This window comes from Peromyscus eremicus, chromosome 22, assembly GCF_949786415.1.
Source record: "Peromyscus eremicus chromosome 22, PerEre_H2_v1, whole genome shotgun sequence".
In the NCBI taxonomy this organism is placed as follows: Eukaryota; Metazoa; Chordata; class Mammalia; order Rodentia; family Cricetidae; genus Peromyscus; species Peromyscus eremicus.
Window position 1 is genome coordinate 7,319,740 of NC_081437.1, and position 26,969 is coordinate 7,346,708.

The 26,969-nt window shown below is 45.3% G+C and overlaps 2 protein-coding genes across 2 annotated transcripts; both read right to left on the bottom strand.

Moving 5' to 3' along the window:
• Positions 1-6,432: 6,432 nt before the first annotated feature.
• Positions 6,433-25,867, bottom strand: LOC131897559 (uncharacterized). Its single transcript, XM_059248489.1, is given in 4 exon segments — positions 6,433-6,943; positions 9,830-22,960; positions 22,963-23,610; positions 23,612-25,867. Coding segments are annotated over 3 exon segments (4,116 nt in total). The 5' UTR covers positions 24,095-25,867; the 3' UTR covers positions 6,433-6,943; positions 9,830-19,975.
• Positions 25,460-26,893, bottom strand: LOC131897560 (uncharacterized). Its single transcript, XM_059248490.1, has one exon. It carries the CDS (start codon positions 26,300-26,302, stop codon positions 25,460-25,462), a length of 843 nt encoding a protein of 280 aa, XP_059104473.1. The 5' UTR covers positions 26,303-26,893.
• Positions 26,894-26,969: the final 76 nt, after the last annotated feature.

Genomic DNA, 26,969 nt, shown 5'->3' on the forward strand with positions numbered 1-26,969 from the left:
TGGGGATTACAGGGATATACCACCATGCCCAGCTCCAGCTCATTTTTGATTCTGGTTTTTTTCTTTTTCCTCTTTTGCCACTGAGGATTGAACTTCAGACTTCTCACATTCTACCATTAAGCTGTATCCCTAACCCTTTTTTCTACTTTTCATTTTGAGGCAGGGTCTTACTAAGCTGTCCAGGGCGGCTTTGAATGTGTGATCCTCTTGCCTCAGCCTCCTGAGTAGCTGGGACTGCATTCTTCTTTGCTGGCTGATGTGTATCTCCTGTAGTAAAGTTAGCCTCGTGGTGCCCATTCACATCCCTCCTCTTCCTTTCCCCAGCACCACATGCACACACACAAATGCATTATTCATAGGTGCACCAGCACTGTGGTTTGAAAAGAGGCACTTGGTATGACCTCTTTCAGGGCACACTCTCCAAGAGAATGTTTTGATGATGGGGAGATTCTGTGTCTCTTGTAGTCGGTATGGTAGCCACTTTTCATAGTTGGCTATTGAGTACTTGAAATATGGAAATTGTGACTGGAGACTGCATTTTAGATTTAAGTGAAATTAGATTTACATCTATGTTCACATTTTTTAAAAGATTATCTATTTTTATTTTATATGTATGGGTGTATTTCGCCTGTACCAGTGTTCCATGTGCATGCAGTGCATGTGGAGGCCAGAAGAGGGCAGCAGATCACCTGGAAATGAGTTACAGACAGTTGTTAGCAGCCATGTGGGTGCTGGGAATAAAACCTGGGTTCTCTGGAAGGGCAGCCAGTGCTGAGCCATCAATACAGCTCTAGATGAAATTCAATTTAAAAGCCACATGTGGCTAATGGATTTATTGGGCATTGCGGATATAAACTGTACTATATTAGGATACTTTCAACTATTACTTGATTTTTTTTTTCCTTTTTGTTTTTTGTTTTTCCAGACAGGATTTCTCTGTGTAGCTCTAGCTGTCCTTGAACTAACTCTGTAAACCAGGCTAGCCTTGAACTCGTAGGATCTGCCTGCCTCTGGCTCCTGAGGGCTGGGAATTAAAGGTGTGTGCCACCACTCCTGGCTAAAGGAAAACATTCAGTTGGGGCTGGCTTACAGTTCAGAGGTTTAGTCCATTATTGCCATGGCAGGAATGGCAGCATGCAGGCAGACATGGTGCTGGAGAGGTAGCTGAGAGGTCTACATCCTGATCCATAGGCATCAGGAAGAGAGAGACACTGGGACTGGCTTGGGCTTCTGAAATGTCAAAGCCCCGCACCCAGTGACACACTTCTTCCAACAAGGCCACACCTACTCCATCAAGGCCACACTTCCTAATAGTGCCATTCCCTATGAGCCTATGGGGGCCATAGAAAGAGAAGAAGCCAAAGTATGTATTTGCCAATTATAAGATCTTATATACAAAATCTCATAAAGATTACACAAAAGCTCTTAGAACTAATTTAATTCAGCAAAGTAACAGTACAAATCTGTCTTAGGGTTTCTATTGCTGTGACGAAATACCATGACCAAAAAGCAAGTTGGTAGGAAAAGGACTTATTAGGCTTTCACTTCAGCATTGCTATTGATCATTGAATGAAGTCAGGACAGGAATTCAAACATGGCAGGAGCCTGGAGGCAGTAGCTGATGCAGAGGCCATGGAGGGGTGCTGCTTACTGACTTGTTTCCCATGGTTTGCTCAACCTGCTTTCTTACAGAACCCAGGACCAGCAGCCCAGGGATGGCAGCACTTATCATGGGCTAGGCCCTCCCCCATTGATCACTAAATGAGAAAATGCCTTACAGCTGGATCTCATGGAGCTTTTCCGCAGCTAAGACCCCTTCCTCTGATGACTCTAGTTTGTGGCAAGTTGACACAGAACCATTCAGTACAAAGTAAGTTATGTCTCAGATACTAACAATATCCAGTTGTTATGGTTAGTTTTTTGTAAACTTGATAGGAGCTAGCGTCATTTGGAAGAGGAAACACAATTGAGAAAATACCCACAAAGATTGGCCTGTAGGTAAGCCTTAAGCCTTAGTGCCACTCATGGGCTGTTGGTCCTGGATATAGTAAGGAAACAGGCAGAGCAATCCTTGAGGAGCAAGCCAATAAGCAGCACTCCTCTGTGGTCTCTGGTCCAGGTTTTTCCTCCAGGTTCCTGCATTAAGTTCTTGCCCTGACTTCTTTTTGTGATGGATTGATCAGGACATACAAGCTAACATAAACCTCCTCTCCCCAAGTTGCTTTTGGTTGTTGGGTATTCTGGCAGCAAGAGAAGCCCTAACTGAGACACCAATCTAAGAAAGACATAGTGCAATCAATTCCATTTATAGTATATTCAAAAAGAGGAAAATATTTAGTAAATATTTAGCCAAAAAAGACTTGTGTGATGAGAACTATACTTAGAATTAGCAGATGGACTCAGTCAAAATGATTCTGGTTTGTTTAACATCCAAAGCATCAGAATCAGGAGCCAGCCTCACACACACCTTCCTCTCTCCATCAGGACTGATGTTGACGTCATTAGTGTCATAGAGTTTCTTCACAGCCTGCTTGCTCTGGTGCCTGTTGGCCTTGCAATCTCATCGAACACACCTGACTTGTTGTCTGCCTCTTCAGGGCTGACTCAGTGGTCAGGGGACACGTGATGACAGCACACTGGTCAGTCTTCTTGCTCCTGGAAATGCTCTTGAGAAGGTTTTGAGCCACTTCAAGAGCCTTGGGGTCTTGGGCTGGGAGGTGGGCGACTTACGGATCTTCTTTCGTGCTTGGTTGTGGACGCCGCTCAGCACTCACTGCCTTCTCTGTTTTCAGAGCCTTTGCTTGGGCTTTGGCCGTGGGAGGGCAGGAGCCCTTCTTCACTTTCAGCACCGTCTTGGCAAAAGCTAGAATGTGATTTCGATTTATTTAGATAATTTTGTTTTATTTCTCTGTCCCATATTTATCACCATAAGCTACATCATTCTCATTTTTAAAGTCTCTTAAGCATCAGGCTTCAAATGTTTATTTAGATTGTCTAATGATGCACCAAATGAACCCCAAATGGACTAAATATACGCCAAGTACTTTGTCTCCCAGAAAACAAGGAACGGGAGAGAATGCTTAGAAAGTTCTGCTGTAGGAATGAAGGGGAACTGAGTGCAGAATTCACGAGCACATTCAAGTAAAGATGAGCATGTAGTTCATAATAGTGACACATTTTAAAATCTTTGTTGTAAGAATAGAATATTCAGTATGTACCAAGTTGTTAGCCAGACATTAAGTCCAAAAAGTGAAGTTCTGCATCCATCCATAAGCCAAAATAGTTCAGATGGACAAAATATTTAAATTGGAATTCTAAACAGAATGCTACTGTAGGTAAGTGTAGACTTGGGAATTAGGCAGCCTGAGTTTGTCCCGCCTCTCTCTGACTCACTAGCCATGTGACCTTGGGCAGGTTAGTTAACCACTTCCTGCCTCAGTTCATAAGACAGGGATGAAACGGCAGCCACCTCCCAGAAGGGACAGTTGTGAGGATCAGATGTGTTAGTACACGTAATGGGTGTGGCCTGGGGCCTGGTGCATGCAAGTGCATTTAAAATAGTTGTCACCATCGTCAAACAGGTAAAACCGTAAAAGCATTAAAGAAAAATTTGGTAGATATTTTTATGAGCTTGGGGGTGGGGGAAAAGACATATAATCATGAAATCATAGAAGATGAAGAGATTTATCATTTAAAACTTCTGCACATGGAGAAGTACTTCTGATCAGTGAGTGAAGTGTGAGGTCACCAGCCAAGGGGAGACAGGCTATGAGGGTGACATTGTTTTGTGACTTCCTGCACTGAAGCCAGGCCTGGCCAGGTGAGTGCCTGGGAAGAGCTTATTTGAATGTTTTACACATTGTTTTGGTTCTTCTCAGAGCTGCTGTAACAAATTTCAACAAACTTGGTGTTCTGTGGAAGTTTCTTCTTGTCGTTGTAGTTCAGCTCTGGAATCCAGAAGTCCAAAATCAGAGTGTTAAGTTGTCATGTTCCTGGGATTCTGGGGGGAGGTCCTTCTAGTTTCTAGTGGTCCTGGACCTTCCTCTTGTGGTACCGAGGCTCCAAACTCAGTCATGTCTGTATTCTCTCCTCTCTGTCTGAGTTCTCTCCTCTTACATGGAAGGAATCAATGACTTCCAGTCCTAGCTACTGGGCTGAGGGAACACCTTGGTCCATATGACCTCATCATCACTAATTATATCTACAAAGACCCTGTTTCCCCCCAAACACTCATATTCTGGGGCCCAGGATGGACATGAATTTGGGAGAAACTTTATTTCACCACAATGTTATACTCCCTTTCATGGGGAAAACAGCTGTAAGCCTGGCTGTAAGAGTGTGGTGTGGCTCTCGGAACTCTCCAGAACAGATCCAACACCTCCCTGGAGGCTGGTGGAAATAGCAGAGGGGACGTGAGCAGAGGTACCTTGAGGGGAAGCCGGAGACCCTCAACTAGTCATGCCAGCGGCTTTCCTTTGGACACTGTCAGGGGTTCGGATGCCCAGGAACAACAGGGATATACCAAGAATATAGGAGGGGCTGGGTCTGTAGAAGATGGTGTGTTTGTGTGTGAGGTCCTGAGTGCAGTCGCCGGCACTGGGGAGAAAATCGGAGTTCACAGAAAGATGCTAAACCTCCAAAAGAGACGAGTGGGGCCAGCACGATGGTTCAATGGGTGAAGGTGCCTGCCAGCAAGGCTGAGGAGCTGAGTTCAACCCCTGGAACCCACAGTGTGGAAGAAGAGAAATGACTCCTCATTTATGCTGTGGCATACGCGTGTATACACCACACGCGCGCACACACACACACACACACACACGCATGCACACACACATATACACACACTCATATTTCAAAGTCAAATAAGAGGTGTGCATCTGCTCGTATGTAACATTAAGAGACAGCACTGGAACACCAAGCCCTAGAGAACAAATCAGAATTTCTAAAGAAATCTCTAGGAGATTATGAAATTAAATACCAAGATAAAAATTGTGTATATGGGTAAATACGTAATTGGGAGGATGTTCCAAACTCTCATTAGGTCCGGAAGGGTGTCAAGACCCATGAAGAGTGTCTAGACTGAGGAACTCTTCAGTGTAGACTGTTAGACCAGTCTCAGAGAAAAAAGCTGATGGACCTCCCCTTACAATTGCCAGGGAGTAGATTGGTCCCTTTAATGTATCACAGTACAAACAGGAAAATATCACAGGGCACATTTACTCTTGTTCTAGCTAGCATTGAAAGTTAGCATTGTTTTCCAAGTATGTGTAAGTAATTATATCCGTAGAAACAAACCAAAACCCTTAGCTCCACTCTGCTGCCAACCCCCCTCTGTCCCTTATGGCCAGTTCTTGGTGAGAGGCTGCCACCGGAGGCCCTGGGAACCCATGCCATTTAGTGCCATCTGCTCTCCCTGAGGGGCAGCTGACAGGGTGTGTGGCCATGTCTGCTGATGTCCAGCCTTCAGCCTCATGGAGCTCCACTAACCGCTGGTTCTTCACCTGGTTTTGAAATTTCTTGCTTCTTACCTCACCAGGTGTTTCCTAGCCTCTTTCACACACCCGCTCCCCTTTTCTTCTCTGGGAGAGGGTCCCCAAGTGTGATCCCCTCACTAATCTTCTTCCATGTAGTGAGGCTCCCTAGGGCATCTCATTCCTTCCTTCCATTTCTCTCCTACCCCCTGAGGTAGACATTTGTGAGCCTGACCCTTTAACTCTTCGTCATTGGGTCAGGTCATCTCATGCTGCGTGCTCTTTTCAGGTGTCCTGGTTTGTTCCTGTTGGCTGTGCTTCCCTCGAAATACTGGCGTCTGACTGATGTGTACTGGTGGGAGAGGCTAACACTAAAATGGAGCTCTTGCTGGAACTGGGCCATGGGGGGGTGCTCACCCCATCACTCTCCTCCTGCCACTAGTTGGTTCCTCGGGAAGCTCTGACTGCCAGGCGTACACTTTCCCGTGTCCGTCATCTGAACAGTCAGTTTCCCCTAGAATGTGGAAGATCCTGCCTGCCCCCTCCCCTGCAGCGAAGACCCCTGCCCTGAGGTGCTCACATGGTCCCTGGCTCGCACTGAGCTCGCCCTGCTCTGTTGCAGTTGGGCCATGCTGATGGCACGTGGCCCACAGCAGCAGGTGAAGGAGGAAAGGGCACAGTGCCCTCCCTTTGCAGCCGTCTCTGAACCTTCCCACCTCTCCCCTTCCTCCCGGCCACTTCTGTTCATTGGAGGATCTTCCTGTTAGCTACCTTCTCAGCCCGGCACCTAGATGCTTTTTCAAGTGGTGTTGCAGGCTGGCACTCGGAGGAGCTAGCAACGTGTTAGTTTATAATGAGCAATAAAACTTTCACGTTGGGGGGAAATGAGGTCAATGTACATTAAGAAAAATGTTAATTTCTTGAAAAGGAAGTATATTCAGTTCACAAACATTTGGAAATGTTTAAGGAAATGGTGAGGTTTAATTTCAATGATACCGTTAAAAAATACCTTTTGTAGAACAGTTTTCAGAGATTTTCATCCAGTGATGGTAATACAGAATAAAATGAATATATCCACATACTCCTGGTGGGTGTCTAACCTACTGCCCTTTTATATGGTAAAATGAGTATCTCCATGTACTCCTGGTGGGTGTCTAACCTACTGCCCTTTTATATGGTAAAATGAGTATCTCTATGTACTCCTGGTGGGCATCTCACCTACTGCGCCCTTTTGGAGTATATCTAACTCACTGGAGTCCTAAAATGTTTATTCCCTTTGACTCCACAATTTTGTTCTTGAAATTTTAACCCACAGGAAGCTTCAGCATGAGAAATCTTCAGGTACAGAGATATGTTCTTTGTATTATTTATGCTCCTGTCACCAACAGTGACCACACACAGAAATGGCCTGTCTGACTGCATGGGAATGTCCAATAGGCTGTAGTCCACAGGCCCAGGCAAACAGTTTGAATCTGGTAAGAACATATGGAAAAAAGAAAAAGAAAAATTGTGTATCAAATGTCGTGGCAGCGGAGAGATAAAATGGCTTACATGGTGTATGGCTCTCACACAGTAAAGACTAGAAAGAAACTCAGGCTGACATTCGTAGGCTTATATTCAGTCAATGGACAAATGAGAATTTTGTTTCCTCTTTTTCTGTTATATGAGCGCTAATGTCTTAGGAGAAATTTTTCATTAAAATAACTTAGAAAACAGAAATCTGTCTCTTTGGTAGATTCTAGATTTAGCAAAGAACAGTGAAATGATAAAGGGTTCTAGCTCATTATTTCATAAAAGTGAAAGGTTTCTGAAGAGAAAAGCAGGGAGCTATGCTTTGTTAATTAATATGACCAATGTTTGAGAGCAGGATTCAGGGCGTGGATTGTGAGTTCAAGTCCACACATGTCCCCATGTGTGTGACATTGGAGAGGTTGTTGCAGTTTTTAATCTGCAGAGTGCACCGGGCAGCACACCTTGCTGGCCGGATTGAGTGTGCACATGGTGCTGGCCTGTAGGAGGCGCTCTAGCCACTGTACTGCTCCCCTGTCATCACCTCACCAAAGCTCAGCCCCAGAGCCGGGAGCTACTCAGGGGTAAAGCGCTTGCTCTGCAAGCATGGGGTCCTGAGTTCTGTTCCCAGCACCCACGTGAAAACTAGGCATGGAGGCGCACATCTGTGACTGTAGTGCTGCGGGGTGGTCTGGAGGTGGACAGGTGCCAAGAGTGCAGTCTAACTGAAGGTGCCAGCTGTGCAGTCTAACTGAAACAGTGGTGGAGACCTAAAAAACAGTTGGGTGTGATGGCAGGCAGATCTCTGTGAGAGTTCAAGGCCAGCCTGGTCTACATAGCAGAGTTCCAGGCCAGTCAGTTACTCTGTCTTTAAGACAAACAACCATAAATAAGTGAAAAAGATAGAGTGCAATTAGAAGAAAATGCCTGAGTTTGACCTCTGACCTTCACATACATACACATGGCTGTGTACTCCCCCACTCCCCAATCAACTTGATAAGTCACTTGCTGGGTGACCTTGACAATTACTTGTGCAAGCCTTGTTTGGCTTTTTCGGTTTTTAGTTTGTAAAGTGGCAGCAGCAAACCACTTGCTTCCAAGTTATTGGGAGAATTGACTGAAGTCGAGCCAGAAGCTTGGTGTCCATAACAAGTGCAGAGGTGGAGAGGGGTATGGAGGGCTGATGGGATTGGTTCTGTTTTTCCATGGGTTTATTTTGAAGCGTGAAGAAGTAGGGAAGTGAGCAGAGGTGGGAGAGCTGGCTGGAGGTGAGTAAGCCAACACGTGCTGAGGGTTTATTTCTGCCCTGACAGATTTGGGGGAAAGTCTGTGGTGTCCACAGCGGCTGTAGGTTCACTCTGCAGTGACTCATTGGAAGTCTGTGATGTCGTTGGTTTGTTTTTCTTATTTATTCTTCTGGGGTGCAGCCACCAATTCCCAAATAATTCACACAGAGGCTTATTCTTTTTTTTTTTTTTCTTTTTCTTTTTTTCTTTTTTTTTTTTTTTTTTTTTTTGGTTTTTCTTCTTAATTACAAATGCTAGGCCTTAGCTTGGCTTGTTTCTAGCCAGCTTTCCTCAACTTAACTGATCCCATCTACCTTTTGCCTCTGGGCTTTTCCTGTTTTCTTTCTTGTGTAAATCTTACTCTGTGGCTTGCTGTGTAGCTGGGTGGCTGGCCCCTGGAGTCCTCCTCCTTCTCTGGCTCCTTCTTTTCTCCTCCCAGATTTCTCCTTCTATATATTCTGCCTGCTATTGGTCATTCAGTTCTTTATTAGACCATCAGGTGTTCTAGACAGGCACAGTACCACAGCTTCACAGAGTTCAATGCAGCATAAACGAAAGTAACAACCTTGAATCCTATTCTGCAGCAGTGTGATGTAAGTAGAGAACCTGTCCTCATTCCTGCTGCCTGGCCCCTTCCCAGGCTTCCCACATGCCCATGCACGTGACCCCTCCGCTGCTCTAGACCCAGTTGTTCCTGACTGGGGCTGGCCAGTGATGCTTTGCCTGCTAGGAATGCAGACTCTCATTACCCAGGGTGCTGGAGCACTTGCATGTAGGATTTTGTATTTCCAACAAGTTCCCAGCTCATGGCCCACACCGAGTAGCAGGGTTCTAGAGTATTCTCAAGCTGGTTCTTTAGATGGTTCTATGTGCCCCCATTCAAAGAGTGGAAGACTAAGGACACTCTTTGTGCATCTCCAGGGAAGCTGTTTTAAGATGCGCAGCTTAATGTAAATATGGCAAAGGTTTTGTGTTATGATGTAACCTGTTGTAACCTGTTAAATCCACCAACCAGTGTTCAAAATTCCCAGGTACAATCTGAGAACATGGTATTCTAGAAAGTTGCTAAATGGCAGGCTGACTTGGAGTAGTGGGAGGGAGAAGAGATGCTTTTTTTGGGGGAGGGGGATTTGAGACAGGTTTTCTCCATGCAACTTTGGAGCCTGTCCTGGAACTCCCTCACTGTAGACCAGGCTGGACTCGAACTCACAGAGATCCACCTGCCTCTGCCTCCCGAGTGCTGGGATTAAAGGCGTTTGCCACCACCACCCAGCTGAAGAGATGCTTTTTGAGGGTAGCATGTCAGTGTATTGGCAGCTTATCATTTGGCATTTAGGAACCTCTTTTAAGCAGCAGTAGAATGATGTCACCACAGTGCAGGTCAAAGTTCATGAGTCCGCTAAGATAGAGGAGGATGGACATAGGATTAGTAGGGAACTTGGAGTCAATTCTGCTACATGTGGCAGAATATCTATGCTATGATGTTCCAAAGTGCCAACACAAAACATCTTTATCAGAACTGTCTACACAATTTCAAAAATGTCCCCAGAAAACCTCACTTACTTCTTAGCTCCCACGATCCTGGTGCTCCTCTGTGGCTTAAAGGCTGTGGGTCCCGGGGTCTAGCAAATCACAAGCACACGAGTGAGTGCCAGGGACCTTGGAACCTCATCCACAAAGAGATGACTCCCCCTTGTGCCTTCAAATGGAAGGAAGGTGGGTGACACTTCTTAGGAAACGTGTGCCATCCTATTTTTCTACAGTGTGAAGGCGGGCTGACAATACCGGAGCTTTCGTCTTTGCCCATTCTCAAAGCCCTGTCCTAGAGGAAGGATCGAAAAAGGAGACGGAGGAAAAAATAAGAAAAAAAGGAACCGGGAGGCACTGGGGATGCTGAAGGAAGGTAACTAATTACAATCTGTCGAGGAACTGAGTCCGAGGACATGGGGAACAGGCAAAACTAAAAATGGGAGAGAAAGGGGGGCAAGTGGCTCTGATATAAAAGAGTGGGGCCTACGATGTGCTCTGATAAAACCAACTCCGAGTTCGGGACAAAAGCAAGGGCCCTGGTGTTCTCGGCTCGACAGTTCTATCTCTAAAGTATAATGGTCACACCAAGAAACTCACGGCGGTGACTGCACTGAGTCTGGAAGACATCACTCTCCCTCCACGCCTAACAATTTCACCCAAGGGCTCCGGCCAGACCAACGCCACTTCCGCTCTCCTCGCCTCTCCCGGATGTGGTCTCCTAGGCGACTAGCCCTGTTCTGAACATCTCCTTCCACCTAGCAGCTTCCAAGGGCGCTGGAGCGGGGAAAGTCACATGACGACTCGTCTCCTGATGCTTTTGAGACCCTGCCCTCATGGCGGCAGGAGGATTAGGGAGGCCACTGGGCCTGAGGGTTGGAGCAAGTGGGCGGAGTCTGAAGATTTAAGTGAGGGGTCCTCCTGAACCCCAACCCTTGGGTTCCGGCAGTTTGCACACCTAGTCCCACCCACCCCACAAGTGATCTTATGGATGCAAATAGAGTTCGATTATTGCCCCTTTATTGATCTTAAATAACAGACCCATTCTCACTCCCCTCCAGAAAGCTCTTTCTTTGCTGAGGGTGCAGGCAGTGGCTGAGCAGAAAGGGCAGCTAGGTGAAGATTTGCAGGCTATAATTAATAGAGGCAGGTCTCTCCTTATCTACTAACTTCATGTCTCCAAAATTGTCCAGCTTTTGGATTTTTTGGTGTGGTCCCTAGGAGGCATAAGTCCCTAGGAGTTTATAAGTCTTGAATCTTTATAGCTATGTCCGGGCTTCTCCTTACCCCTGAGCCTCTCCTTGGTACTGTGATGGAGTCCCTCGTTGTGACCTTGCCGGCTCCTCTCAGAATAACTGTGTCTATTCTCAGAGGGACTGTAGTGAGTTCTCTCAGAATGACTGCGGTGGAGTCTGGAAGAAGACCTGTATAGCCTGGACTCTGAGGGAAGGTGGTGGACTCTCCCAGAAGAATTATGCCTTTTCCTGCCAGAGGGACTGAAAGGGGTCCTCTCAGAGAAACTACCATGGCTCCTTTCTGAAGGACTGCACCGTGTCCTCCGGATGGGACTGAGATGGCACCTTTTTGAGGGACTGTGTCCTCTTCTCTCTCGTCCTCTTCTCTCTCTAGGACTAAGAGACCTCCTAGAGGGACTCCTAGGGCGTCTCCCAGGACTGAGTCGGCTCCTCCCTGAAGGAATGCGACCTATCCCCTTAAAGAGACTGTAATGGATCCAGTCAGAGATACTTTGAAGGGTTCTCACAGAGGGACTACTATCCTGTCTCGGGGAGGGACTGCAATGACTCCTCTCAGAGAGATGTCTAAGGGTTCTGTCAGAGGGACTGCTATGCCTTCTCTGAGAAGGACTGCGGTATCTCCTTTCAGAGAGACTTTCATGAATTCTCTCCCAAAGGATGCGATTGGTCCTTTCAAAAGGCTTACTATGGAGGGCCCTCTCCCTGAAGAAGCCATGTTGTTCTTCCTTGGGTGTGTGTGTCTCTTTAAAGTGACTCTGCAGGGATCTCTTCAAATGGGAGTCAGGTCCCATTCTCTCTTGGGCCTGAAATTTGGCTCCTACGTGAGAACAGTTCTTAGACTCCAGATAGGAGATTTCATCACCATAGTTTTTCTTTGCTCTGCCAAAATGCCGTTGACATTTTGAACTGCACTCAAAGGTTGGAGGATTGAAAGAGATGGATAGTGGCATCTCTTTCCGAAGCCATGGTCTCCAATTGCCAAGGTCTGGGTTGGAGAGAGCTCACTTGTTTTGGCTGTTGAGTCTGTCTACACTGGTCACCTGTTCCCTGCAATCTGTCCTCTTGCTTAGGCTTCACACCTGCTGACCTTGGCTGGGCAACTGGTGTGCTGGCTCCTTTGCTATCTCCTGCTAAACAATAACCCTTGGCTTTTTGTTTGGGGTGCAAGTATTTGGTTGACCTCAAATTGTCTGGCCTTGTCCTGTCCTCAGGCTTCTGTCCAGTATAAGCCACAATTCTATGTGCTATTTGGAATGCCTGCCTTAGGCCCTGGAAAAGCAGCTGGATGAACTTGGGCTGAGAGGATTTCTTAGGTTGTGTCTTCGAAGAAACAGTGCTTGTTTGAATGGTTTCAATACTCTTGCTTCTTGATGGACACATCATTCTAAAAGGACTCTCTTCCGGGGTTTCACTATTTTTGTAGAGCTTTGTGTTTTGTGTTTTAAGTCCCTTCATGGTTTGCTTCATTGGATAGTTTAAGTCAAAGGTCTTTTTGAGGCTTGATTTCGACCATTTTTTTTCCTGATTACTTTCAAAGCCACTCTCGGATACAGAGTGAACCTGACGGAATTCATGGTGCTCAGAGTCTTTGGCGTCTGTCTGGCGGACCACCCCATGGCTGCCCCGTTGCTTTTTTCTAATGTGCACTTGTACAGAAGCCTGGGAAGATCGGGCCTGGAAATCTCTTGGAGTAGTTGGACTCTTGGAAGCTGGAGGATAGATTTTAGCTTTCCTTCGTGATGGTGATGTAGTGCTCTTCCATGTATCTGCTCTTTTTCTCCCACGATGCTTTGAGACTTGAGGTCTTTTCCCAGTTCTCAGTCTAAAACCAAGATGCAACCGAATCTCAGCATGGCCTTCAGGGGTGCTTAAAAGGTGGATCTGTGGGTAGACGAGAAGATATGGACCAAAAGCAGGCTGTAACTTATGACAGCAATTAACTCCTGAACATCGGCCACACTGCAAGCAGGTGGGATATTTCAGGACAAGACCTGATGAGAAAGGTGGAGGGACATTGTGGGGTACTTGACTCTCTAAGAGTTTTGCTGCTATTTTTAGCTGTAGATCTTTTAGCAGATGGAGCTGTTCTGAGATATCCCTCTTGGCCTGAAAAAGACAACTTGCCTTGAGGGAGTGGTGAGAGTCAAGAGTCCTTGTTGGTGAATCACTCTGTGAGTCTTTACTCTGGTCACTGGAAACAGGGTCTTCCCTATTATAAAGTATCTTGAGAGAAGACTCCGGCTTCACTAAGGCAGGAAACTGGGCCCTGGTACACGAGACAGACACATGCTGAGTGACTTCCTGGAATATATCACTTAGTTTTGAGTTTGTTTTCTTTATTCCCAATCTGGTACCGGAGTATGGCTGTAATATGGAAGATGTGGATCCACGTGTCCACATCTTTAAGGGCATTCTTTTCTCGTGACCACGGCATAAAATATGTCTCTGAATATAGTTTCTGACCACTGAAGTCTGTGAAATCGTCCTAGGACCCCTCTCTAGTAGGCTCTGGGAAAATGCCATCAGTTCAGCTGGAACCCCAAATAAACTCTGAATAAATTGACAGATATCCATCGTGGCTCCTTCTGTTAAAAACGGCTGAGAACAAAGCTTCCTTTCCATAGTGGTTCCCAGGACATTTCCCAGCATCAGCATATTGGAGAGATACTTTCTAGGGAGTCGCTGCCTACAGACATGACTTTCCCAGACATTCTGTTGTCTACCCAGGAAAGAACGGATAGAATTTCTTCGAGCCCCTAATCCTGCCTGAAACTCCGAGGGTAGTAATCTCAGTGGATCTGGAGAATAGCTCTGGAATGAATTCCCAAATTCCTCCATTTGTTTCTTTTCAGTTGCTTCCTTGGATAGGACATCCATTTCCCAGATGTCAGGATATAGGGTTCCCACAGTGTTCCCGATATCAGGGGAAGAACCAAGGGAAGGGCTGATGAATGGAACATAATAGTGTCTGTACAGGACTCTGGAGACGGCAAAATACCAACAGCAAAGTTCTTCATAGCCAAGGCTCTTGATACCTCCGGCATTCCAGAACCCTGAAGGGGTCCTAACTCAGTTGTTTTGACAGAAATTGAAAAAATTGGGATTGAAGGGCTGAGTATGAACCTAGAGAAGGAATTCTGTGCTAGTAACTTTTCTGATGTTATCATTTCTGAGTCTCTATCCTCACACACCCGTCTTTGATTCAAAACCTCAATTTCCATTACTTTAGGAGATTCTGTTCTGATCTCTAGAGATTTTTCAGCCTGAAGCCTTTGCTCGTGAGTTAATACTGGAGGTTCCTCAAGTGGAGATGTTTGCTGTAAGATTAATTCTGCAAAATTCTCTTGAATATTTGCCCTTGGAGTTTGTTCCATAGGTTTTACCATGTCTTGAAGATGTGGTCTTGGGAGTAAATTCAAACCATCCATTATTTTAACGCTAGATTTTGTGGCAACTCCTATTGGTTCTATAGCCTGAGGATTTGGTCCTGGAGCCAGCTCTTCAGATTTTACAATCAGAAGCAGTGGTTTGGGAACCAATATAGTCTTTATAACTTGAAAGCCTGACAACTGTATTGTTTCTAAAATTTGATGTGTTGGTGCTGAGATTAATTTTTTGGATTGAACATTTTGTAAACAAAGGCTTGAAGCAAATTCTGACATTATCACATCGTGCAGTTTGGGAGTCAAATCAGTATGTTTTGACCCTTACGAAGTTGGCTCTGGTATCATCACAGATTCTATAACTTGAAACGGCGGTCCAGGGATAACTTCCACAGATTCGGAAACTTTGGGGAGAGCAGCTGACTGAGAAACATGATGCCGTGTCTTTGCAGATTCTGTCCCTTGACCTAGCTGCTTTGGACTGATCGTTATAAAATTTATCATTTGATCCAGTGATTCCATTGGAGTTATGTTTAAAGTTCCCAGGCTTGCACCCTGGGGCTTTGTTAGCCTACTTGCTACCTCCCCTGGTTGCCATGACTCAAAAGTGAGCTCCTCACAGTCTGTATCTTCGACAACTTGACTCGTTTGCTGGGTTGACAAATCTAAGGATTCTTCTATTTGCAGCCAAGGCTTAGAGGTCAAACTTACAGATTCAGGAATCTGAGGTTCTTGCCCTGGTGTTATCCCTGAAGCAGAATCTGGAATGTGATAGGATGGCCTTGGTGGCGATGCTACAGAGTGTTCCCTTTGGGATCTTTTCCCAGAGCTCACCACCACAGGTCCTAAGTCTTGAGGACACGGCCTTGGAGATTTTTCTACATGTCCAGTCTCTCTATTTACTGGCTTTGAAGTCACACTAAGAAATTCTTTCCTTGGTCTTACCTCACAAGTTAGCATCCTTACTTCTGCAACATGATTCTTGAGGTCGAGGGTCATTCTATCAGACTCTGTGGCTTGTTCTGTTGGTAACTCCTTGAAATCTTTAAATTGAGGCCACAAACAAGGCAGCAACTGCAGAGTTTCTGGGCTCCAGCAGCTTCTCTGTGGGGTTAGTTCTGAGGACTTTGAATCTTGATCACTTAGTGTTGGAGTCAGAGCAACAGATTCTGGTCCTTGAAGATCTAGCTGCTGAGGCATCCCTAATGATTCTAGGCCTTAATCTGTTGGTTTGGGGGTCAACCTCATAGATTTCTCTGTTGTTTCTGGGCTTTTATGTCCCAACCCTTTTGTCATTTCTGAAGACCCCGCATCTTGATAAACTGGTAATGAAATAAAATCCATGAATTTAGGGACTTGATGCCTCATCTTCTCAGCATAGTCCTCCAACTGGTGCCCTGGTCTGTATATCACTTGAGAGGATTCTATGATTTGATCACGTGTTTGGGGATTTTGGTTCCCAGGTGTCACATTTTGAAGGAATGGTCTTGGTGATAACCCCCTAGAGGTTCCAGTTTGTGGCAGAGACACCGATGACAATTTCACATGGTTTATACTTTGCCACTTCGGCTCTGAAGTAAATTCCGTCGATTTCATGCATTGTTGCTGTGATTCCGGAATCAAATTTGAAAATTTGACACTAGACAGTGCTGGTCCTGCTAAGAAGTCCCCGGTGGACTCTGGGGTCAATACCACTGGTTTCTCATTTAAAGGAAACTGTTGGCAATCCATGCTTTGCTGTTGGGAGCCTAGTCTCAGCTGCATAGGCTTTCTTTCATGAACACAAGGCTTCGGTGCAAAGGAAATCTTAGCACGTTGAGAACAGTGGCATGGAGCGAACTCTAAAGGGTTCACACTTGGAGTCGGTGAGCCTGGCTTCAACTTCACAGATTTAACTTTTTGAAAACAAGGTTCTGGTGAAAATTCCTTACTTCTCACGTCCTGCAGACCGCAGCCAGGTGTCACTTTTACAGATTTTGTCAAACAAAGGAATGGCTGGTTGCTCATCTCTGGAGACATTCTATCTTCAGACAGTGGGGTTGGTGAAACTCCCACAGATTTCACACCATTTGACTGAGGCCTCAAAGTAAATGTGGGTCGTGCAGTTTCCTGCCATGACCCAAGTTGGTTCTTCAAAAATGGGATCTCTTGAAACTCTGCCCCTACCATTAAGTGAGATGACCCTGGAGTTGATTCAAGCTTCAAATCTTGCACGTGTTGTCCTTTCTTAACTATTATAGGCATCTCTCTTTGAATTCCTGTCCCTGAGTTCGACTCAGAAAACTTCATACCTTGAAGTTTTGGGGCTTGTAAATGTGGCCCAGGGTTGTATCCAGTAGAATTTACAGACTGTGACTCTTGTCTTCTAGTACAGGCAGAAGAATCCACATCTTGCAAATGTGTTTTGGTATTGCACCAAACAGGATTTACACACATAATTTGTGGTGCTGGAAATGTTCTACCATGATTCATACCAAGAAGAAGTGGCTCAAGACTACACCTATTGGAATGTTCACACTGAGGGTTTTGCCCTGGAGTGCGTGAGGAAGGATTCATACCTTGATAATGTGATTTAGGATTGCGCCCAGTAGAACCTACACACTGAATGTGTGGCCCTAGAATTGATGCCCATTGATTCACACTTTGCGTATATGCTTCAGGATGGCACTCAGTGGAATTTACACATGGAGGACTTGGCCCTGGGGTGTATGCAGAAGAATTCACACACCGAGGCCTTGGGCCTGGGGTGGTGCATACAGAAGAATTCACACACTGAGGACTTGTCCCTGGGGTGCATGCAGAATTCACACACTGAGGACTTGGTCTTGGGGTGCATACAGAAGAATTCACACACTGAGGACTTGGGCCTGGGGTGCATACAGAAGAATTCACACACTGAGGACTTGGTCTTGGGGTGCATACAGAAGAATTCACACACTGAGGACTTAGTCTTGGGGTGCATACAGAAGAACTCATACACTGAGGACTTGGCCCTGGGGTGTAATTTACAGAAGAATTTACATCTTGCCAGTTTGGCTCATGAATGCACCCAGTAGAATCTACGCATTGCAATTTTGGTCCTAAAATGAATGCAGAAGAACTCATTCCATGCAAATGTGGCCCAGCATTGCACCCAGACTTTGTACATTGAGGGTCTGGCTCTGGAATGCATGCAGAGGAATTTATATCTTGCAAATATGACCCACGTTTGCACCCACTGGAGTTTATATATTGAGAATTTGCATTGGGAGTGCATGCAGAATTCACATCTTCCAAGTGCTGCCCCAGGCAGAACACCTTAGATTTTATACTTTGAAGGTCTGGAACAGGGTGCGACTCAGACAATTCTACATTTTGTGTTCTGGTGTTGGATGCCATAAAATTTTTACAGTGAATCTGTGGCCCTGCACTCGGGTCACAGGATGCCCTACCTTGCAGTCTAGGCTTATACTTGAATTTCAGAGATTCTGTGAGCCCCTCAAAAGGTATTATCTCTTGCAAATGTGGCCCAGGGTTGCCCTCTAAAGACTGAGGACTTGTTCCCAGGCCCAACTCAGAGGACATCACATCTTGCAACTGTTGCTCTGAATTGAATTCCATAGATTTCAGGTCTTGAAGCTTTGTACATAATTCTGATGACTTGATATGCTGCAAATGTGGCTCATCCCTGAACGCTGTCTGTTTTATTTTTTGAAGTTGTTGCTTTTGACTTAATTTGTGAGACTTCCGATCTCGCTTCTGGTTTCTGGCATTGAGTTCAGAAGGCACCACTCTATAAACCTTTGAGTCTGAGGCCTGCTTAGAGAATCCCACAAACTGTGATTCTGCACCATGACTGATCCCTGTATCCTTCATTGTGTAGATATATGTGGGCTCAGATTTCACACCTTTCCACTTTGATACACAGTTGACTGAGTCAGGTTTCATACCTTGAAGATGTAATTCTGATGTTAACATAGTTAATTTCCTGTCCTGTAAATGAGCGGTTTCCAACTGCAAAGGTTCCCTGTCGAGTGCCTTACCAAATGTCCACTTTAAAGATTTTACATCTTGCCAGAGCGGCTGATACACAAAACCTACGGGTTTCTCTTTTTGAAGTTTGTCCTCTGAAATCACTTCGGGAGACTTCATACCCTGTGAGCATAGGCCAGGACTGACCTCCATAGGTCTTCCATATTGAAGCTTTGTCCCCAGAATTGACTGAGAATATTTCTCATCTTGTAACTGAGGGCCTGAGTTTAACTTCCCTGATTCCCCATTTGGGGGCTTGGACTCCACTGTCACACCTTGTAACTTTGGGCCTTGATTAAACTCTACAGACTCCTTAGCTAGGAGCCTTTTCCCTTGAGCCAACTCAGACGGCTTTTTATTTTGTGTCTGTGGTCCAGAATTGAGGTCCACTGCTTTTACACCTTGGGATTTTATCTGTGTTACCACCTCAGAAGATTTTATACTTGTGACATGTTGTCCCATAGAGTTCACACCTTGAAGTTTCTTGCCCAGGATATTTCAAATCTTGTAAAGGGGGGCCTGAGTCCAGCTCTACAGATTTTGTACCTAAGAACATCTTCCTGGGGTGAAATCATGTTTCTTACCTTGTAACTTTGAACTAGGTTTGATTTCTACAGATTTCATACCATGAACCCTCTTCCCTGTAATGACTTCAGAGGTCATACCTTGTAAGTGTGGTCCAGGACCAAAGCCCACAGACATGACATCATGGACCTTTATACCCATGATTGTCCTTGAAGATTTCAGATCTTGTAACTGCGGGCCTGGTTCCCAGTCTTCCATTTCCATTTCTTGAGGCTTTGTCCTCAGAAATGAGTTAGATTTTATACCTTGCCACTGTGGCCCAGGTTTACAGCCTAGTTTGACACGTTGAGTTTTGGTACCCGTAGCTAACTTAAATACATGGTTTACCTTTCATCTGTGAGCTGCAACTTAACTTAGTACATTTCATATTTGGGGACTCTGTTTCAGGTGTCAAGTCAGAACATTTTGCACGTTGCCACTGGGACCCGGAGCTCTTCTCAGATTTCATACCTCGAGGCTTTGTCTGAAGTGCCAGCTCAGAAGATTTTCCACATTTCAACTCTACATTGTTTTGTGATTGTGGCCTTTGGCTTATTGCTCCATATTTCACTTCTGAGGACTGTGACTCTTGTTTAAACACTGAAGGTGTCACAGTTTGAGGCTGTGTTCCTGGGGATGACACTAAGGGATTCACTGCTTGTGGCTGTATTCCAGGGTTTAATCCAGGAGAGCTCCTGTCTTCTAAGCAAAACCTGGGTTTCAATATCAATTTTATATTATTGATTTTGACCTTAAGTTTGGGTCACATGCTTTCGTATTTCTAAACTGTTGCTCAGAGTTAAAATCAATACTTTTGGACCTCTGAGACTGATGTTCCTGGGTTGACCCTGAAGGTTGTTTACCTTGTGACTTCAGCCTCGTAGTCAACTGATCGGATGTCTTCACATCTAGTTGTACTGAGGGTTTTAACTCTTTAGCTGTGACATCCTGAGGTGGTAACCTAAGACTCAGTGTAGAGCTATTAACTTGATAGACAGTGGTATCCAAAGATCAGATTTTGTATTTTCAAGCTGTGGTCCCTGAAGTAATGCCACACTTTTCACACACTGAGACTGTAGCTCTGAGGTTGATGTGATGTTTTCCCCTTCTTGTAGCTCTGGTCCTGGGGACAACTCAAGGGTCTTCACACACTGTACTTGTGGCTCAAGGTTAAAATCCACGGATTTTTTTCCTTGAGGTTTTGGCCCTAGAGCCATCTCTGATGTCTTCCCACCTCTCAGCTGTATGGATGGTTTCCCTTCTGTAGATTCGACACCTGGAGATGGTGACCCACTATTGAATTGTAAAAATGTCACATACATATCAGGTCTTGGTGTCCACTGGATGGATCTTTCTACCTGTGTCTCTTTGTTTAGCTGATCAGTTTTGATCCCTTGAGGCTGTGGCTCAGAAGTTTTGTTCAAAGTTTTAGTTTTCTGCAGCCCTAGTGCTAACGCAGAGGTTTTTACTTGCTGTAACTGTGACTCAAGATGAAACTCTCCGGATTTTTCTCCTTGAATTTTTGACCTGACAGTCAACTCAGATGACCTCACACCTCTCCGTTGTGTAGACGGCTTCAATTCTGTAGGGCTGGCACTCTGAGACTGTAACCTAAAGTTTGACCCTATACATTTCTCCCTTTGAAACTCAGATACTGGAATCCACTGCACAGATTTTGTACCTCCAATTTGTGGTTCAGTATTTAGTGCCACAGTTCTCCCATCTTGAAGCGGTGGCTCTAACATTGGCTCCAAGTCTTTCACTTGGTACACCTGTGATTCTGGCGTCAATGGACAAGGTCTCATACTTGGCACCTGTGGCCCATATTGGCCCTCTTGAGCTTTTACCTTATGAACAACTGGTTCAGGAGCCAATTCAAATGAGGGTGCATCTTTACTTTGTACTTTAGAGGTGAGCTCTATGGGTTTTCTACCTGCAGGTTTGGGTTCTTGATCTGACCCCACAGACAACATATCTTCCGACTCCAACTGTTTGTTCAGGTGGCTGAACATCCCACCTTTCCACTCTGTTGAGCTTATGTGGTCATCCTGTCCGGGCTCAAGAGTTAAATCCATGGGTGCCCTCCCTTGATACTGTTGTGTTGAGACTAAATCCATGAATTTTACTCCTTGGATCCCTTGTGTTTTGGCTCTATTCACAGGTTTTAGACTTTGCTGCTTCAGACATGAGATAATCACACGTTTGCTATCTTGTGTTTGTGGCGGTGAAGTCAGTTCCTTGGGTTTTACATCTTGTAGATAAGGCCCTTGCAACACCTCCATAGGCTTGTCTTGAAACAGCATCCCTGGTACAAAAGTCACGGGACTCTCCCCTTGCTTCTTTGGTTCAAGTTCTAAGCCCATGGCATTTACATCTTGAACACGTGCATAACAGGCCAACCCCACAGTTATCAAATCTTGAATTCTTGAACCTGGAATCAGCTTTACAGATTTCATACCATCTAACTGGGAACTACTTGGGGATATCACTGTAGATTTTATCCTCTCTAGACATTGTCCTAGAGTTAAGACTGCAGGTTTCCTGTCTTCTAACTGTGGTCCTGAAGGTGGTAACTCATATTTTAAACCTTTCAAGTTGGAGCCCAGAGGCAACTCCTCACGTTCCTTATCTCCTGCTTGTATCCCCGGGGTTGACAGCATAGATTTGACTTTCCCCAGCTCTGACTTTGACCTTAACTCCATAGATTTCCTGTCTTCCAAATGAGGCCCTGGCGTTAACTCTTCTTGCTTTGAGGCTATGATCTTCTCTACAGGTTTTATATGTTCCAAATGTTGTCTGTGGATCAATGTAGAAGATTCTACACCTTGTGCCTGTGTTCTTCTGATCAACTCAGAATGATCTACACCTGCTAAGTGTTTCCCAGGAGTCAGTTTCTTTGATTCTGCTTTTGGTATCTGTAGTTCAGATGCTAGTTTATAAGACATTTTGCCTTCAAAGTTTGGTACTAGATTCCTTGTGACATATTTTATATCTTTAAAGGGTGACTCTTTTACTATTAACTCTGGCTTCATTCCTTGCCTCTCTGGCTGTGTGGTCAACTCAAATATTTTTACACACTCTAACTGCGGTCCTGAGTTTAACTCTGAAGTCTTCACACCTTGAGGTTGAGTTCCTGGAATTACATCAAAAAATTTGACATCCTGCAGCCATGGCCCCGAGTTAAAACTCACCTGCCTTGTGTCTTGTAGCCCTGGAGTCGCCTTTGCTGATTTGGGATCATGTATCCCTAACTCTGGAGTCATAGGACTCATACCATGAGACAATGATCCTGGAGTTTGCTCCCCTAATCTGACCCCTGATAGTTTCGGCCTAGAAGCCAACCCAGAAAATTTGGTATCTTGGTGCCACAGTCCTGGATTGACCTGCTTAGCTATCACTCTTGGATGTTGTAGTTCAGAGGCTGGGATTAGACGTTTCATGCTGCAAAACTCTGATACTTCCGGAGGCAACACAAGCTTCTTATCTTGAACCTGTGTCTCTTGGCTTAATGGCAAAAACGATTCTGGCATCAATCCCTGAGGCTTCCTATCTTGAAGCTCAACACCTGGCATGAACTGTACACATTTGAAATCTTGGTGCTTGGGCTCTGGGATCGCATCAGAGAATCTCACATGTTGCAAGCATGGTCTTATGTTTACGTCTACTGGCTTCCCAGGTTGTGGTTGTGGTTGTGGCTGTGGTTCTGGAAGCTTTGGCCCCAGGATAAAATCTGATGATGGGGTTTCTGGCCCCAGGAAACATGAAATTTCATCATGAGATTTCACACCATAATGTGGGAGGCCTGAGATGAAATTTGCTGGGTTTTCCCCTTGAAGAAGTAGCCCTTGATATAACATTGGAAACTGGACACTTTGCAATTTTGGCCCTGAAATTAATTCTGATTTGACACTTGGCTGCTGTGGGCCTAGATTTAAATCCACAGATTTCACATTTGTGTTCCCTCAATCCGTTCCTTCGGTGATAAACTTTGTAGACGTGGCTCTGGTTTTGTCTTTTCAGGATCTACCTCTCCTGCAGATGACAGTTGTATTACATTTACAGAGTTCTCATTTTGCAACTGTGATTCTCTATCCATTTGCCTAGACTTTACTTCTTGGAGCTGTGGCCTTGGGATCACATCTTTAATATGTGGTTTGGGTCCTGCAGTTAGTCCTGTAGGTTCCACAACTTGTAAGGGTGGTTCGGTGATTACTTCTGCAGACTCCAAATTTTGGGCAAAGGACTCTGATTTCTCACCTTGCACTCCTGGTTCTAGACTAAACTCCAGAGATCTCACTTCTGAATACAGGTCTATGACAGTTCCCTGGGTATCATCGACTTTAGAGACTGTCAATCTGAAGGTCTCTGTGTCTTCATGTTCTGGTTTCAGAGTTCTTTCCGATGGGTTAGTAACTTCTGCACACGGTTCTGGAGGCACCTGAACAAACTTCACATCTGGGGGCTGTGGCTCTGGGGCCATCACTCCTGAGGTCATAGTTTGCACTTCTGAATCTAGTAGCAAATCCAGAGTATCTTTAATTGCACTTCCTGATTCTGGAGTCTCTTCCATCTCTTTTACAACTTGAACAACCAGGTTCAAGAGTATCTTGGAGTGGTGGTGAGCTCATCTCCACAGATTCTGAGGTCTGGCTCAATGGTGCTGGAGTCATCCCTAATGATGATTGTGGCAACGGAGCAGATTCTTCCACCTGCCGGCAAGGTTCAGAGGTCACCCTTGCTTCTGAGGTTGGATGCTGTAGGGTCAGTCCTTTAGGTTCTAGGAAATGATAACTTGGTTTGGGGGTGGCTTCAAAAGATTTTGTTACATAAAAGTGTGTGCTTGGGATCAGTTCACCAACTTCCATACTCTCCACCAGTGCCTCAGGAATTAGACTCCTACCTTCTACCAATGGAGTCTCTGTATCCTCAAGCAATGGTACAGGGGCTATCTTATCAGAGCTGGTGCTTTGTGAACATGGGGCCAAGTTCACAGATTTTATATCTTCAAGTGATGGTCTTGGAGTCAACTCCACCATTTTTATATCTCCTTGTATGTCCTGTGATAGGGCTGAAAGAGCTTCTTCCATTCCTTGAGACTGATAATCGGGGATCCAATGTACTGATTTATTATTTTGCAAAAAATCTGTGCAGCAGACTTTTTGGTTTGGTGTTGTGGTTCAACTGTCAGTTGGCCAGATTTCACATCTCGAAACTGAGACTCAGGGGCCGATGACACAGATGTCTCACTTTGCAGTTGTGGTATGGGGGTTAATTCCTCATATTGTGTATGTGTATGGTGTGATCTGCTGATGCAGTTCTGGGGCCAAATCTATACATACCACTGTTGAGGTTGGTGGTCCGTATTTTTCCATTTCTGGGACTAATCTATGGTTATGTCCACAGATTTCACAGTTTGCAATCTTGGATCTGGGATTAGGTGCTCAGATTTTACATTCTTTAGTTCTGGGGGAAAGTCCATTGAATCCCTCACCTTAGGCTGTGGGATTGTGCTCCCCCCCCCAAATATTCCATTTCCTGTAGCAGTGGTATGACTGGCACTACTTCAGCTTCTGGAACTTGATGCTTTTGGCCCCTTCCTATAGGTACTGCACCTTGATCTGGTGGTGCTGGGATTGTTTTCCTGGATTCCATTATTTGATGATGTGACTTTGGAGTCAGTGACACACACTCTGTGCCTTGAGGTTGTGGCATAGTCTCCACGGAGTCTTCAACTTGACCCTGTAACCCAGAAGTCAATTGCAGAGACTCTTTGGTTTGAGGCTCTACAATTTGTAGTGGTGTGCTCATACTTCCTGGTCTTATGGCTTGATAGTTATGCAATGTATCCATCTTCACTAATTCCATGACTTGGTATTGTGGCTGTGGGGCTACTCCTACTGGTTCTATGCCATGTGGACTTAATTTGTCAATCATCTCCATGGAATCCGTGACGTGAAACAATGCCACAGGAGTTACCTCCAGGTCATCTGTGACTTGACTCAGTCTTGAGGCCATGCTCTTTAATTCCGTGGTTTGATGCTGAAGATGGGTTACTTTTATTGGTTCAACTACTAGTTTCAATGGCTGAGAAGTTACACTCACTGTTTCTGCTTGATTTGGCGGCTCTGGGGAAAACCCCACAGAGTCTATCAGCTCCGACTGTGATTCTGGGGTTACTGCCATTAAGTCCATAACCTGAAGCAATGCCAATGGAGTGACCTTTATTCTGTCAGTGGCTGAACGTGGTGTCTTGGGTGTCAGCTCCACATTAGTTAATTGGGCCTTATGTGTCTGTACCCTTTTTTTCTGGAAGACCTATGACCCTCTGCTCTATATTCAGCTCTAACACATGCTTTGAATCCTTTTTCACTAAAGCTTGTTCTTCCTGAATTATGTTAACTCCTAAATTTCTGGGAGATGGTGTGCCCGTTGATATAACTAAAGGATTCTATCTAAAGTTCTTGGCGGTCATCCTCGGGTTGTGACTGCCTGTTTGAGGGAAATGGCTGTGAAATGATTGCTTCCGTCCTATGGACTTCAGAATTCACCCCAATGTTCATGTGGAGATGAAATGATGGAGGATCTGGAGATGTGTTGGTATTTTGCTCAACACTCTGAGGGATGAGTGTAGGTAACTGAGTTTTCGGGAGCTCTTCTTCAGGGACTCCTTGTACATCCATGAAATGATTGAGTATGTTCCAGGATTTCTTCACAGGCAGAGGCATCACTTGTTGTCCCAAAGTAGAAACCTTCTGAGACATATGTCCTTCCAGTTCTCCTCTGATCAAAGGAGAGAGCTGGAGTGGAGCCCATACTAGGGGTCCTGGACTCTCATCCAAATCAGAGTCTGACCCATGATTTGATTGAAAATGAGTCTTTCCCTTATCTTTTGTTTTCTCTTGTTCCCAAGGATCTAAGGAATTTAAAATAGAGCTAATGAGGGAAGTTTGAGCTTGTAAGGGACGAAGAACTGCCAAATTCGGAGAAAGATCTGATTTCTCAGGATCTGTCAGCTGAGAAGTAGGCAGGGATGTGCCAGGGCTCCTGGGCATAGATGCTTCCTTTTGGGAGGAAACAGGTCCACTATCACTCTGGAATTGCCAAGCTGTCCCTTCAGGAAACATGGGAAGATAAGACAGGCTCGAGCTGTTGTTGGATGATGCAGAGGACATGCTGTAGTCAGTCGAAGTCTTTCCCTTTTTACAGTAACAGCTGGGTGGGACAATCTCCTGAACCACAATGTCAGAGATGGAGGAAGAAGTCACATCTTGGGATTCTGAAACATTCAGCTCCATAAGTGTTGATCTGAGAAACAAAGAGAAATGTTTTCATTTTCTTTGGAATCAGTAGGGGAAGTTAGAGAGAAGGGAGGGAGTGTCTAGTTCAAATCCAGAATATTTTCGGTCTAAGGGAGAGAAGAAGGCAAAGAGGGGTTGCATCCACAAACATCAATTATTTATGTAAAGAATTCCTCCGCCAAGAGCAAAGTAGACGAGCCCGTCAGTAGAGTACTGTGGGAGCCCGTTCTCGGGTTCCTCGTGGCTTTACCCAGCAGGTCCACACAGAGGATGATGAGGACCACGGGCCTGAGTGCAGGTGTCTGAGAGGGTCTGCACTTGGCTGTGCTGGAGGAGGAGGTCTTTTGCTCCACCCCTTGGCATCTCTATAAAAACCCTGGGGCAGAGACAGTCGGGGCCCGTTGGAGTAGGTTCCAGGCTCTCTCGAGGCTGTCCTTTATTTTCTATCTGTCTATCTCCGCGATATTCTTCGCAATATATCCTTCTATCTAATATTTTCTGCTGCTCGCACTCAAGAAAACTCTGGGGAACTGTGGGGGTGGTTGGGTATACGCCCCACAGAATCGCGCCATGAACAGGGACTAAAGAAAAAAAAAAGGGACTAAAGAAAAAAAAGGGGGGACTAAAAAAAAGAGGGGGACTAAAGACAAATGAACAGGGACTA

Coding starts and splice junctions, on each gene's coding strand:
- LOC131897560 (XM_059248490.1), bottom strand. CDS start 26,302: ATGGAGCTGAATGTTTCAGAATCCCAAGATGTGACTTCTTCCTCCATC.